At 46.9% G+C, this 13,053-nt stretch overlaps 1 protein-coding gene across 1 annotated transcript in view; it reads left to right on the top strand.

The window, feature by feature from the left end:
- The first annotated feature begins 1,483 nt into the window (after positions 1-1,483).
- Positions 1,484-13,053, top strand: part of raph1a (Ras association (RalGDS/AF-6) and pleckstrin homology domains 1a) — a 25,717-nt gene continuing 14,147 nt past the window's right edge. The window contains exons 1-8 of the mRNA XM_070838484.1: positions 1,484-1,621; positions 1,739-1,847; positions 1,978-2,117; positions 2,309-2,554; positions 3,631-3,783; positions 4,226-4,405; positions 7,659-7,733; positions 12,899-12,976. Coding sequence (XP_070694585.1) covers positions 1,484-1,621; positions 1,739-1,847; positions 1,978-2,117; positions 2,309-2,554; positions 3,631-3,783; positions 4,226-4,405; positions 7,659-7,733; positions 12,899-12,976 — 1,119 coding nt within the window. The remainder of the gene's footprint in view (positions 1,622-1,738; positions 1,848-1,977; positions 2,118-2,308; positions 2,555-3,630; positions 3,784-4,225; positions 4,406-7,658; positions 7,734-12,898; positions 12,977-13,053) is intronic.

Genomic DNA, 13,053 nt, shown 5'->3' on the forward strand with positions numbered 1-13,053 from the left:
GTGTCTGTGTGTGTGTGTGTGTGTGTGTGTGTGTGTGTGTGTGTGTGTGTGCGTGTGTGTGTGTGTCTCTGTGTGTGTGTGTGTGTGTGTGTGTGTGTGTGTGTGTGTATATATATGTGTGTGTGTGTCTGTGTGTCTGTGTGTGTGTGTGTGTGTGTGTGTGTGTCTCTGTGTGTGTGTGTGTGTGTGTGTGTGTGTGTGTGTGTGTGTGTGTGTGTGTGTGTGCGTGTGTGTGTGTGTGTGTCTCTGTGTGTGTATGTGTGTGTGTGTGTGTGAGAAAGAGAGACATTGTACTCTCTAATCTTCTGTGTGTGTGTGTGTGTGTTGGCTGGCTTGCTCTCTCCAAAGAGGGACATGGGGGTGACAACAAATGCTACCCAGGAATAGCACACTGTGCCCTGGGCAGTGCTCTGCTCTGAGGTTGCATGGGTGGAGACCTGGAGGAAAGGGAAAAGGAGTAGGAGAACAGAAAAGGGAATACAGAGTGGAGGAGGACGAGATGAAGAAGATGAAGGTACAGAGGGGAGATGAGGAAGGGTGTCATTGATCAGGTCATACCTACATGAAGCGTTTTCTGACTGCAGATATGCGTAGAGCATCCGTGTGCCCTGTGCTGTTAGGGTTAGGGCTGTTAGGGCATCCATCTTCTCATCTCAATGAGTGTATTTCCCAAAATGTGAAACTATTCCTTGAACATGACGCTGAAGTGCTTCATCTTCACATTCATCAAATCAACGATCAGAATTTCAGCAGAAGCTTCTCAAGCACTAAAATTTGGCCTGAACATTTATGGATGCAGCAGCATCCTGGATCAGCTAGAGAGACGTTATAGACGTATTGATGATAAAGAATAGAAATACTCCAGCCTGGAAGTGACAAACGCGTGGACTAGTTTTTCCACATCATTCATAGACAGGATGGGCCTGACTTTAGCAATGTTATGTGTCATGTTATGTGTTTAACCCTTTTTACTGTGGACAGTGTTTCCATGAACAGATGGAGCCACTGACTCTGCTTAGCTCTTATTTATGCTCTTCTAAAAAGTACCACAGGCATCGGTTCCAGATGTGTTAGAGCTTTAAAGGGCTGTGTGACTTTTCACAGACAACCATTCAGTCTGATCCACTGACTACAGCTGGACGTTGTTCAATAGTAAGGATGTCATGCTCTAAAGCTGTCCATCTGTTGTGATCTCTCACAAACAGGCTGCACTGTCATCTTTGAATTTTCACTTCATGACTTTGTCTTAATAGAAGTTCAGAGGAAGTCCAGCTGGTTGTCCAGCTCTGACCCTTATCCAGGAGTGCTAGTGCCATCTGTTGCTCATGTCAGAGAGGGACAGGGTCATGAGCAGCTATGGTGCAGTGCCATCTGTTGGCCACCGGGTGGAGCTAAAGGTCGCACTGTGCTGTGAAACAGAGGAAGATTGAACTCTGTTGTCTCTTTCTGCTTGTCCTCACTTTCCCTCCTGTCCTGTCCTTAGATGGATCAGCTGTCGGACGAGGAGGTGGAGGTCAGCAGGGAGGAAGAGGAAGAGGAAGAGGAGGACAGTGATAAGGAGGACCAGGACCTGGATAAGATGTTTGGAGCGTGGCTTGGGGAGCTGGACAAGCTCACACAGGTAGGTCACACAGTGTGTAGGTCCAGAGCACACACACACACACACACACACACACACACCATCATCACAGCAGTGGAATGGACACATGTTCATTTTCTCCCTCTTCTTCCTGTCCAGAGTCTGGATGACAGTCGTCCGGAGCAGCCCCCTCAGCAAAAAGCTCCCCTCCGGCAGGAGACCAACATGGCCAACTTCTCCTACAGATTCTCCATCTACAACATCAACGGTCAGACACACAGACATTCACATTCCCTCACACTTTGATTGAACCTCACACATCTCCTCTCCTCCTCTGTCCTTACCTGTCCTGGATCGTCCTGGTCTCACATCTGCTCTGTGTGTGTTTGTGTGTGCAGAGGCATTGAATCAGGGCGAGAACGTGGATCTGGACGCTCTCATGGCTGATCTGTGCTCCATCGAACAAGAGCTCAGCACCATCAACACCAAAGCCCCTGGTGCCAGCAGCATGGCTCGTCTGGGCCTCACAGACACCAAGGTGTGCGCGCACACACACACACACACCTGAACAAAAGTAGCAGCCACAGCCTCCATGTGTGAGAGTTAACATGGCCGTGCTCTGTGATTATGGCCCACACCTCCTGCTGCTGTCTGTGAGACGTTTTCAGACACTGAAGCAGAAACACTGTCTTCAGACTTTGTCAGCTTTGTCCTCTGTGTCACTCTCAGGTACGTCAGAAGCCTCCAGCAGGGCGCAGCAGCAGGGGGCAGCCAGCAGGGGGCAGCCCTGGAGGAGCAGGAGGAAGCAGCAGTAACAGTGTTAGTGGTGGTGGGGGGGGCAGTGGGGCAAGCAGCAGCAGCAGCAGCACTCGAGCGTCACCGGCTGGCACTATCAGAGCTCCCACTGGGCATCATGGGAGACCGGCACTGGCCTCCAACTTCAGTCTGGACGACATCACCGCCCAGCTGGAGAAGGTGTGTGTTAATGTATTTTATTCTCCATCTAAGTGTTTGTGAGCACATACCTGATCATTATCTATGGGGCCCGTCCTGGAGTTTTTATATCTACAAGTCATCTCAACCCAAACGCATGACTGGCTCAGAGGGAGAGAGACAGAGCTGATCCTGATCCTACGGAGACAGCTGATGCTGACCAGTGGAAACATGTCAGGGAGAGCTGGAGACATGGAGGAGGTAGATCCTGACTGTGGGCAGTATGTAGCTGCAGCCTTTCAAATACTGCTGAGTAGGACTGTCTGTGGAGAGAACAGCCATTGAAGCACCAAGAAACAACAAGACCGTTGGAGGATCCGTGCAGTCATTCACGCTACATCACAGTCAGTACCAAAGCTTTGCAACAACACATTGCAGTCTTCAGTTGAACAGACATGAAGCTGCTGCTTCCATGTGTGATGGCGCTGACTGGTGTACTGGCACAGCTAATAAGTTGGACGATAGATATCCAGCCAAAATACTTGACAAAGACAAAAGCGGAAGACATTTTCTCCATCCTTTTAGCTTGCTTTAGTTTTGTTTGAGATTCAGTCAGTTACTGTTTTGTTTTTTTTTCGTCTTGTCACATCTGGTTTTCGTTGTGTTGTTAGTTTTGTTGTTAGCGATAATAACCTTACACTGACCACCAGATCATAGACCTCATTAGCTGTTTGGATATCACTCAGATGATCATATGTTACATTGATTCAGTATTGGTGGGACACATGTGATCCCAGAGAGAAGGAGAGCACCAGTATCCAGTTGGCACTCATTTGCAGTCCAGGTTAAAACATGAGACTCGGTATTAGGAGAGAAAAAGTGTCTTCTGCCTTTAACAGTTTTTGATGCCGTGGCCTCAGACCCTTGACAGCTTGATCAGGGTATACTATGTGAGATTACACAACCAGACTGATGGTTGAAGAGAACATTTACTCTGCACACTGATAGAATGAGACCTGTCATGCTGTTGGACCACCTCGGAAAATCATTGGTGCTCGCGTGTATTTTTTGTGTAATCAACCATCTTTGTCCGTCCTTGTTCTGTGCTCGTTCATCAGGCGTCTCTCAGCATGGATGAAGCTGCTCGTCAGACCTCCTCCCACTCTCTGAGCTCTGCCTCCTCCTACACATCAGCCTCAGTGCGACGGCCTGGGTCCTCTCAGCGCCAGCATCGACGCACTGGATCAGTTGGCACTGTCAGTGAACATGAGGTAAACTGAGCAGACTTTACTTTTTTACCACTGCTTCTGAATGTGTCAACTATATTTATAGTTCAGAGTCACTATTTTGACGCAGAGTTGTACAGCAAACTACAGCCTGACCACAGAGACACGCGTTGCACGCTAACTGTTAGGGTAGGTTTGGAACTTGGACCTTTAGGGTTTATAGACTGATCCCTACAGTTTGGAGCCCTGACTGCTAGGGTTCTTACCATAAACGTTAGGGTTTGTACCCTTCGTATCCTGATCATCAGAACTCTTCCAGTGATCATTAAGGTTCGTACCCTGAACTGTAGGGTTCATACCCAGACCCTTAGGGTTCATACCCTGACCCTGACCAACTTTTTGGCTTTTCCAGGTTCGACAATAACAAATCTGCTCTGTTCTCTGAACTGTGATTTCTCTTCCCATTTTTCTTGTATTGCCACTTCAGGTGCGTTCAATTGTTCACTCCTCGCGCTCCTCCATCACCTCGGCGTCTGGGGTTTCTGTTAATTCGGCTTCTTCCATGGACTCGTTGGACAGTGTCCTCCGCTCCACTGAATCGGACAGTCAGCAGCCTTCAACTGTGCCCTTAGCTGAGGGAGCCAGTCCAGGCCATCACAACACAGAGGTACATAAGTATGTTCAAAGTATGAGCCATGTCTGTTTTGCTCACTCACCTTGCTTCTTTCAGACAATGTGGGACAAAGAAAAGTTATGACAAATACATTATGCTTCTGTTAAAATGTGTTTAAGATGCATTTACTTACAGCTACATACATGAAGTCTTTATGACTCACTGTAAAAGTAACTACTTCCACGTTTGTATGTACGTCAGAAAACACTGACAGATGTATCTGTTCCTCATCCAGGTAACTGTTGAGCTCACACTCAGAGGCCAGTTTGTCAGGAACATTTAGCCAAAGCACACCAGTGCTTCATACACTCAGTTACTTTGTTGGTAGAGTTTATTGCAGGACTGTTGTATTACACTGCTTTAGCTGGAGTTCAGCGTACCTACTAAACTGTCAACTGTCATGTGAATGTGGAATCTGCTCCAAACCCCGACACACTGACGGTGTGCTAGAGCACAGCATATACATGAGACATTAGTGTAGTGCTAGTGAGAAATATGAGGTTGGTATCTAAGCAGATGCTGTGCTTTGGTAAGTCCAGACAAAGCTAAGATGAAAATAATTCACAGCAAGTTGTATGCAGAAACCTCTCATGCTGAACTGCTACCATCATTCAGTGTTTGCTGGAATGGAGCCAAACACAACTCAAAGACTTAAATACCACCATTGTCAAATATTACCTGTTTAATCAGAAGACTTTGTACCAACTTGCATTTCCAAAGTATACAGAGTATTTTTAGGCTCACGGCTGTTTTTCCAACTTTACCAATACTTGTCACCAGTGTAGAAGTTGTGTTGTTTCCCACAGCTGAAGATGGGGAGCAGATCCTCCACCCTTCGTTGCTGCTGAGTGTTTGATAGTGGAGGTTGTTTCTACTGCTACGGGCTGTGTCCTCGCTTCTTTTAATATCAATCCACTCCATTTTTCTGTCCCACAAAGCACTGGAAAGGAAAGACTGCTCATAATCTTTCCTAAATCATATGCAGAGTCACATGTGCTAGTCTTCACCATGCATTTTCCATCTGACAAGGCTGTTTAAGCATTTCTACCTCATCTCTACTGCTGTGCTTGACGCAAAACAGAAAACCAATGAGCTGCAACGCAGACACAAAGCCTGTTCAGTCAGACAGCGACGCTTCTTTACACAGACTGATACCGACCAATCAGAGGACACGACACTTCTTTATACAGACTGATACCGACCAATCAGAGGACACGACACTTCTTTATACAGACTGATACCGACCAATCAGAGGACACAACACTTCTTTATACAGACTGATACCGACCAATCAGAGGACACGACACTTCTTTATACAGACTGATACCGACCAATCAGAGGACACGACACTTCTTTATACAGACTGATACCGACCAATCAGAGGACACAACACTTCTTTATACAGACTGATACCGACCAATCAGAGGACACAACACTTCTTTATACAGACTGATACCGACCAATCAGAGGACACGACACTTCTTTATACAGACTGATACCGACCAATCAGAGGACACGACACTTCTTTATACAGACTGATACCGACCAATCAGAGGACACGACACTTCTTTATACAGACTGATACCGACCAATCAGAGGACACGACACTTCTTTATACAGACTGATACCGACCAATCAGAGGACACGACACTTCTTTACACAGACTGATACCGACCAATCAGAGGACACGACACTTCTTTACACAGACCGATACCGACCAATCAGAGGACACGACACTTCTTTATACAGACCGATACCGACCAATCAGAGGACACGACACTTCTTTATACAGACCGATACCGACCAATCAGAGGACACGACACTTCTTTATACAGACCGATACCGACCAATCAGAGGACACGACACTTCTTTATACAGACCGATACCGACCAATCAGAGGACACGACACTTCTTTATACAGACTGATACCGACCAATCAGAGGACACTTCTTTACACAGACCGATGCCGACCAATCAGAGGACACTTCTTTACACTTCTTTATACAGACCGATACCGACCAATCAGAGGACACTTCTTTACACAGACCGATACCGACCAATCAGAGGACACTTCTTTACACTTCTTTATACAGACCGATACCGACCAATCAGAGGACACTTCTTTACACTTCTTTATACAGACCGATACCGACCAATCAGAGGACACTTCCTTACACTTCTTTAGACTGTATAAAGAAGTGTCTGGAGCAGCTCTCTCCTCCTGATTGCAGTGTCCTACAGAGGATCAGCACACACAAAGGACCTATCTTTGGTTTATTATCCAGTCGATGTATTTTTTTCCTATGATACAAACATTTAGGGACAACATGAGCTCCACAATCGTGCCTGTGGCTCGGTGAGCTTTGTATAATCCACCATACATGTAGTGAGCCACCAGGTCACCCTGAGCAGCTTCCTGGGAGTCCAAAGACCCGTGGGTCCTACTGGACTACAGGACACACTGAGCAGTGGTTGGTCTAAAGAAAAATAAATCTGCTTTTTATTTTCATACAGTGAAGCTCTGTCTGTCATCATCTTTAATAATGTTGTGTATGAGTGTGTGTGTGTGTGTGTGTGTGTGTGTGCTTCAATCACTAGAAACTATTTTATAGAAAGCATTAGAGCTCTCTTGATAACCACAGATTAAATATAATATTTAGGTCACACACAGACACACCACACACACACACACACACCATCACACACAGCATGTTATTCACAGTTTCTGGCACTCTGCTGCGGTGCCCCCTGGCTGTCCAGCCTCAGCTCTTCCTCCTTTAATCAAAGACTTTCTGGATCCAGTAACTGACAAAAAGTACAGCTTTTTGGATCAGAACAACATGATTTCAGTTCACAGAGGTCACAGATGTGACGGAAGTCTAAATTATAATCTGGAGAAAATGTAAAACTAAAAATCAGAGTCCATCCCAGACTGATGATACACAGCAATCTTAAAAGATCAGGTTGTCTTCAGCAAGGGTAGATCTCCCTCTGTAGTTGAGGGCTATGGGGTGTGTGGGTGGGGGTTGGGGGTACTGGTTAATGTGTTTCATCCCCACAGCACATCACTGGACTGTAATCTGTGTGTGTGTGTCCTTTGCAGGTTTCTGACCCCGTCGTCAGTGATGTTGAGGTTTTTCTGCTGCTGATCTCTGCTTCACCACACAGCTCTCTGCTACACTGCCACGTCCCCTCTGTCAGACAGCAGGTTGACTCACCAGGACTCTCTCTGTGTCTCTCTTTAAAGCACTCCTATCTGGACAGGGAAACCTCTCTGATTCTGAGAAACATAGCAGGAAAACCTTCCCACCTGCTGACCAAGGTGATGCCCCATTCACACCTGTTCTCCTCCTGCATGACCACACCTGTTCTCCTCCTGCATGACAGAATAAGCATGCACGTCATTCCTTTTCTGTCCCCTTTCTTCTTTCACTGTCTCCTCCCAGTGTATTGAAGGCTGCCCAGTGTGTGTGTGTGTGTGTGTGTGTAGTGCACAGTGCTGTGATGTGTCCTGACTGTCTGCAGTATGCTGCTGTATTATCCCAAAGCTTTACACCGGCAGAGGAACAGCGTGGCTTCCCTATGTGGACTGATCCGGCCGCACCAGGACCTGGTCTAACACCAGGGCAGCCGTGTCCTCATGAGTGAGTGAAAGGGCATGAATGGTTCAGGGCAGAAATGAACTGGAAACGTCAGATGCCCTCATGAAGTAGTTTTGTGTGCTTGATGAAAAAACACACTCTTCAATAAAATGGATACAAATGGAATCATGGCTGGATTCCCCTGCACAAGAAAGTAAAAGTGACAATAATAATAGCATAGTGAGAAACGTGCAAAGAAAAGGTGTGACCTCAGGTCACCAAGTCATCACATTGCTCCTCTTATGTGGAGAATACACAGACTTCTCATTTTTTCAAAGAAAGGGAAGCAGCCCACGCTCAGTGCTGGGGAAGAGTTTGTGGGGGGATGAATGTGTTGGGGTGTTTCTGCCGTGGCGACCTCAGAGGAAGCCGTTAAGCAGCCTTGGATTGTTCTGCACAGCAATGAGTGTTTGGAGCTCAGCCAGCTGCAGTAATGGAGCTCAGTAGGTGAGCCGTGTGCTAGCTAACACTCATCAATGCAGATAATGGGAGCGGCTAGTGCTCTAATTACTGCTGCTGGTGGTGTTGAGCCCTGGTGGAGACCCACCATTCCTGGGATCTATCTGTACCACCTCCTAAATCAAAGCACAGCATGCAGCACACTTGAACATTCGCTTAGTGAATGTGATGTCAGTCTCGTCAGCTAAAGCTGTTGGCGTCTTACAGGCTAAGGGCAGACTTTTCTTTATCTGTTTGTGTGTATTAGAGAGCAAGTCAGTAAGGAGGCTTTACTCTGATTGGATCACCAAGGTCATGATTTGATTGGATGATAAAGCAGATGAGGCAGTTTGATTGGATGTTAGAGGAATGTGCCAGATCTGCAGGGATAATCTTCTTTGGTGCAGAGAGGGGGTGATTCCCTGTAGCAGATTTCACACACACACACACACACACACACACACACACACACTGACAGTGGGTGGCGGGCAGTGGACTGGCTCATATGGAGATCTTGGCTTTGGCTCTCTTTGCAAAGACATCACATAGACTTCTACATCTGATCCAAGTCCTCCTCATGTTAACAGCCTGTTCCAGTTTGGAGAGAAGGGAATGTTTTCCCAAATGTTGGTGGGGGGGACATTCATCCCAGCTACCTTCCTGTACTGATTCTGACTGACTGACTCCTGGTGTAAGGTGCTCCGAGCATCCTCTGAAAAACGTGATTGGAGTTTTTAATTTGTGGTCCCAGATTAGCAAGGGTGGGGCCTCGGTGGGCCCCTGAGATCACAGGCAGATTATGAGCTATGGGGCTGGTCTAATTCCTGCAGCAATGATTAGGCTGAGGGTGTAATTATTGCACTCCATGGCTTCCATGGAACAGATGTGTGTGTTTAAATGGATGTCATGCATGAATGCACACTCTTAATGTGTCAGTGTTACAGTGCATCAGCAATAAATGCAATCCACCCACGCACTTCTTGATCTCATACACACACACACACACACACACACACACACACTCTGCTTGCCGACTTATGCTGCTTCTATAGAAGTCACATAGCTGCTCTGTGTTTGGAGCCTACGGCTCAGGAGGGACACATTGGTCAGGACGTAAGAGGCAGCAGGATGTCTCCTGGGCAGAGGCTTGTGTTAGAGGCTCTGTAATGTAGGTCAGTTGAATGTCTATGAGATGCAGACAGAACATTTATGCTGCGAGCTGGAGATGAGGGTGATGACGGTGGTAGGAGCACAGAAAAACAGCCTGCCATCCGTCTGTGGTGGGCGGGACCGCAATCTAACAGATACTGAGAAATTGTCCAAATGAAAATGCATTAAGATGAAATGAGCATTGCAGAGCAAAACAGGCCAGGAAAGGCAGATTTAGGCTTAAAGGATAAATGAATGGTTTATCTGTTATATGAATGGGATTTAAGTGGTTTTCTGGAGGGTTTTTAAATCATAAAAACCCCTTCAAATTTACCAAACAATTAATTATCCCCTCATAATTCCATTGAAATACTGAAGTGAGACCACTGTTGACAGGTAAATGGATAGTATTTCAAGGGAAAACAAAGGATTCAGGTTCCTGGTCATAGAGAATGAATGAATAGACATTTTCATGTTTGCACAAAAAGTCATAATGCCAACTCAACCCACTGCTTTTGAGCAACGTGTGCACTGTTACATTACACTTAGAGTTCCGTGGAAATCAAACTCGCAACGCCTCGTAATGTGATGAAGATGAAGGTGATGATGACTGGCACTCCTTGGCCGTGCTGCGTCAGGCATCTATAATATTATCTGGAAAACACCCAGTTAAACTTTCAAGTCTGGGTTCTTCTCTGTGGTCTGTGTTCTTCTCTGTGGTCTGTGTTCTTCTCTGTGGTCTTGGTTCTTCTCTGTGGTCTGTGTTCTTCTCTGTGGTCTTGGTTCTTCTCTGTGGTCTTGGTTCTTCTCTGTGGTCTGTGTTCTTCTCTGTGGTTTGTGTTCTTCTCTGTGGTCTTGGTTCTTCTCTGTGGTCTGTGTTCTTCTCTGTGGTCCGGGTTCTTGGTTTCAGCTTTCTTCTATAAGGGAGACATGAACCCTGGTGAGAAAAGGCTTGAGATGCTCTCCCAGCTCCACTGTCTACCACAGGAAGCATCCTTTACATTTTGACCAATTAGAAGCCACGGCTGATTCTCAGCAGATCAAATACAGTAATATGTAAATGATGTCCCTGCCCTTCTGACTCTTCCTGCAGGTCAAAGGTTAAAAGGTGCTAACAGCTGATGTCTTATGTAAAATATTTCATCAGATTCAGATCTCCATGTAGGACTCTGAGCTGGGTTCGCTAGTGTTATGTAAGTCTGATGTCTGCTAATGCTGTGTGTCACTGCACAACTAAATCTATTATGAAACACAGTAACTGAAGAACTTTCATGGAGTTTGTCAGATTACATGTTCCCATGTCCTCTACACATCCTCAACTACTGTACATCTACTGTTAACCTGCTGACAATCTGAAACACCACCGTGGATTTTTATTCTCACAGAAGTCTACATCCTCGTACATTTGACACTTCACTGCTTTTATTGTAGAGAAAAAGTCATTGTGGTGTCTGCTGACTAGAAATCTGTAGAATGAAATAATAATAATCAGAGTAAATCGTCTGTTTCAGCCTCCGACCAACAAACGTTCCAGAGAACATGAAGCTGTTCATGAGCTGAGAGTGCAGCCTCCTCTGCTGTGTGTGTGTGTGTGTGTGTGTGTGTGTGTGTGTGTGTGTGTGTACTTAACAGGGTTTTGGGGGGTGCTGGTAAGGAGATTGGCTGCTAATCCCCTCTTCCTTTTCCCCATCAACTTCATTTGATTGTGCCCTTTCTCTTCTCTTGTTCACAATATGGATCCTTGTGTGTGTGTGTGTGTGTGTGTGTGTGTGTGTGTGGGGGGGGGGGGGGGGGGGGGGTGTTAGTGAGGATGGGACAAAATAAGTAGGCTGAAAAAACGAGGAGGAAATCAGATAAGAGAAGTGGGAAGATGAGGAGACGGCATTTTGTGGAATGGGGGGGGGGCATGAGATAAAGAGATGAGTGCCTCTGCAGGGACATAGGCACAGCCGCAGCCCCTCCCCCAGCCCGTCCATCTCTGCTTCTCTCTGTCCTCGTCTCATTCCCGGTGTGCCGCTGGGCCGGGGAGGACGTGACGGCAGAGGCAGCGTCTTTGGCTCTGAGTCCACTCAGGCAGCTTGTCGGGGTGGTGGGGGCCTCTGTAATGGACACTCAGTGGGCTGCTGCTCAGCACGCAGTCAGTCAGTAAGTACAGCAGTCAGCCTGCTGCTCAGCCTCCCTCACTTCTCTCACTCCGCTTATGTCTGCTTGTGTTTCTATTTCCATTCTTATTTTTGCTTCCAGATCTTGTGTTTGTGCCTGCTGTCTGCTGTGCTGGAACTCAGGCTGTGTGATGCTCCTCTGTCCATGTCCACTGCCTCCTTCTACTGTTTAGTGTCCCCACGGCCGATCACCTCGCCTCCAGTCATTCTGTTGAAGGTCAACTCTTGTTCGTTTGTGCTGAATCAAACTGAAAGAGGTAGAAGCTGCGACTGAATATCGAGGCTGCGTTGTCAGAGGAAAACAAGCTGAACTTTATCCACGATGCCACGTTTCCATCTGGCCTGTAGGTTGTAGTTTTTCCTGCTGTGGCAGAGAAGCGCCGGTGCTGCCTCCTGTTTGAGTGTCTGTGTGTGTATTTAGGGAATTTGGATAATCCTCCATAAGAGAGACAATAGCTATCTACCAACATGTAGCATCGGAGCATTAATCCAATCTCATTCCACTGCAGTCAAAATAACAGAGATGATGATGAAGAGGAGGAGGAGGAGGAGAAGCAGGTTTAGTAATGTCTGATGATTCCTCCCAGTTTGGGCTCTTTGGCCAGTGCACCTGTGTGTCGTTGGGACTGACTCTGGGCTGCTGCTCTGGTGCTTTCACTTTATTGTAGCTTTAGTGTCATTCACTCTGTCTGGAAACTGTAAGTATGATGAAAACAGCGTGGAAGAAGCCCAAGGAAACAAGCGTAATGTGTTAGGACCAACCCCACACAGTCAGCTGGCTGGACTGGAAATACGGGCAGACTTTGGCCAGACTCGGCCAATAAAAATCTGGGATTTTACGGACTGTTGTGGTTGATGCCAAGCAAACACAGACGTGTTGGTTAGAGAGAAACCAGCTGGCAGAAAACGATGAACTCCTGTTGGAGGAATCAGGTGAGAGGACCAGAGTGAAGTTCTTGAGCACAAGTGTCCTGAATCCAGACTGAGAGAGAGCCGGCGCTGTTGGAATGTGTCCGTCAGTGCTGCTGGTTAACGGGTGGATCATTTCTGTTGTCCTGTGTGTGTGTGTGTGTGTGTGTGTGTGTGTGTGTGTGCAGGAGGAGCAGGGTGCCAAGCTGAAGGCAGAGAATATCAGGGTCGCCCTCGAGAAGATCAAGGAGGCCCAGGTCAAAAAGGTGAGTGTGGTTGACACACAACAAAGAAAGATGCTGCAGAGATCTGTGCTATGTATATCTGTGTGTGTGTGTGTGTG

The sequence above is a fragment of the Pempheris klunzingeri genome, chromosome 10 (assembly GCF_042242105.1).
Source record: "Pempheris klunzingeri isolate RE-2024b chromosome 10, fPemKlu1.hap1, whole genome shotgun sequence".
Taxonomy (NCBI): domain Eukaryota; kingdom Metazoa; phylum Chordata; class Actinopteri; order Acropomatiformes; family Pempheridae; genus Pempheris; species Pempheris klunzingeri.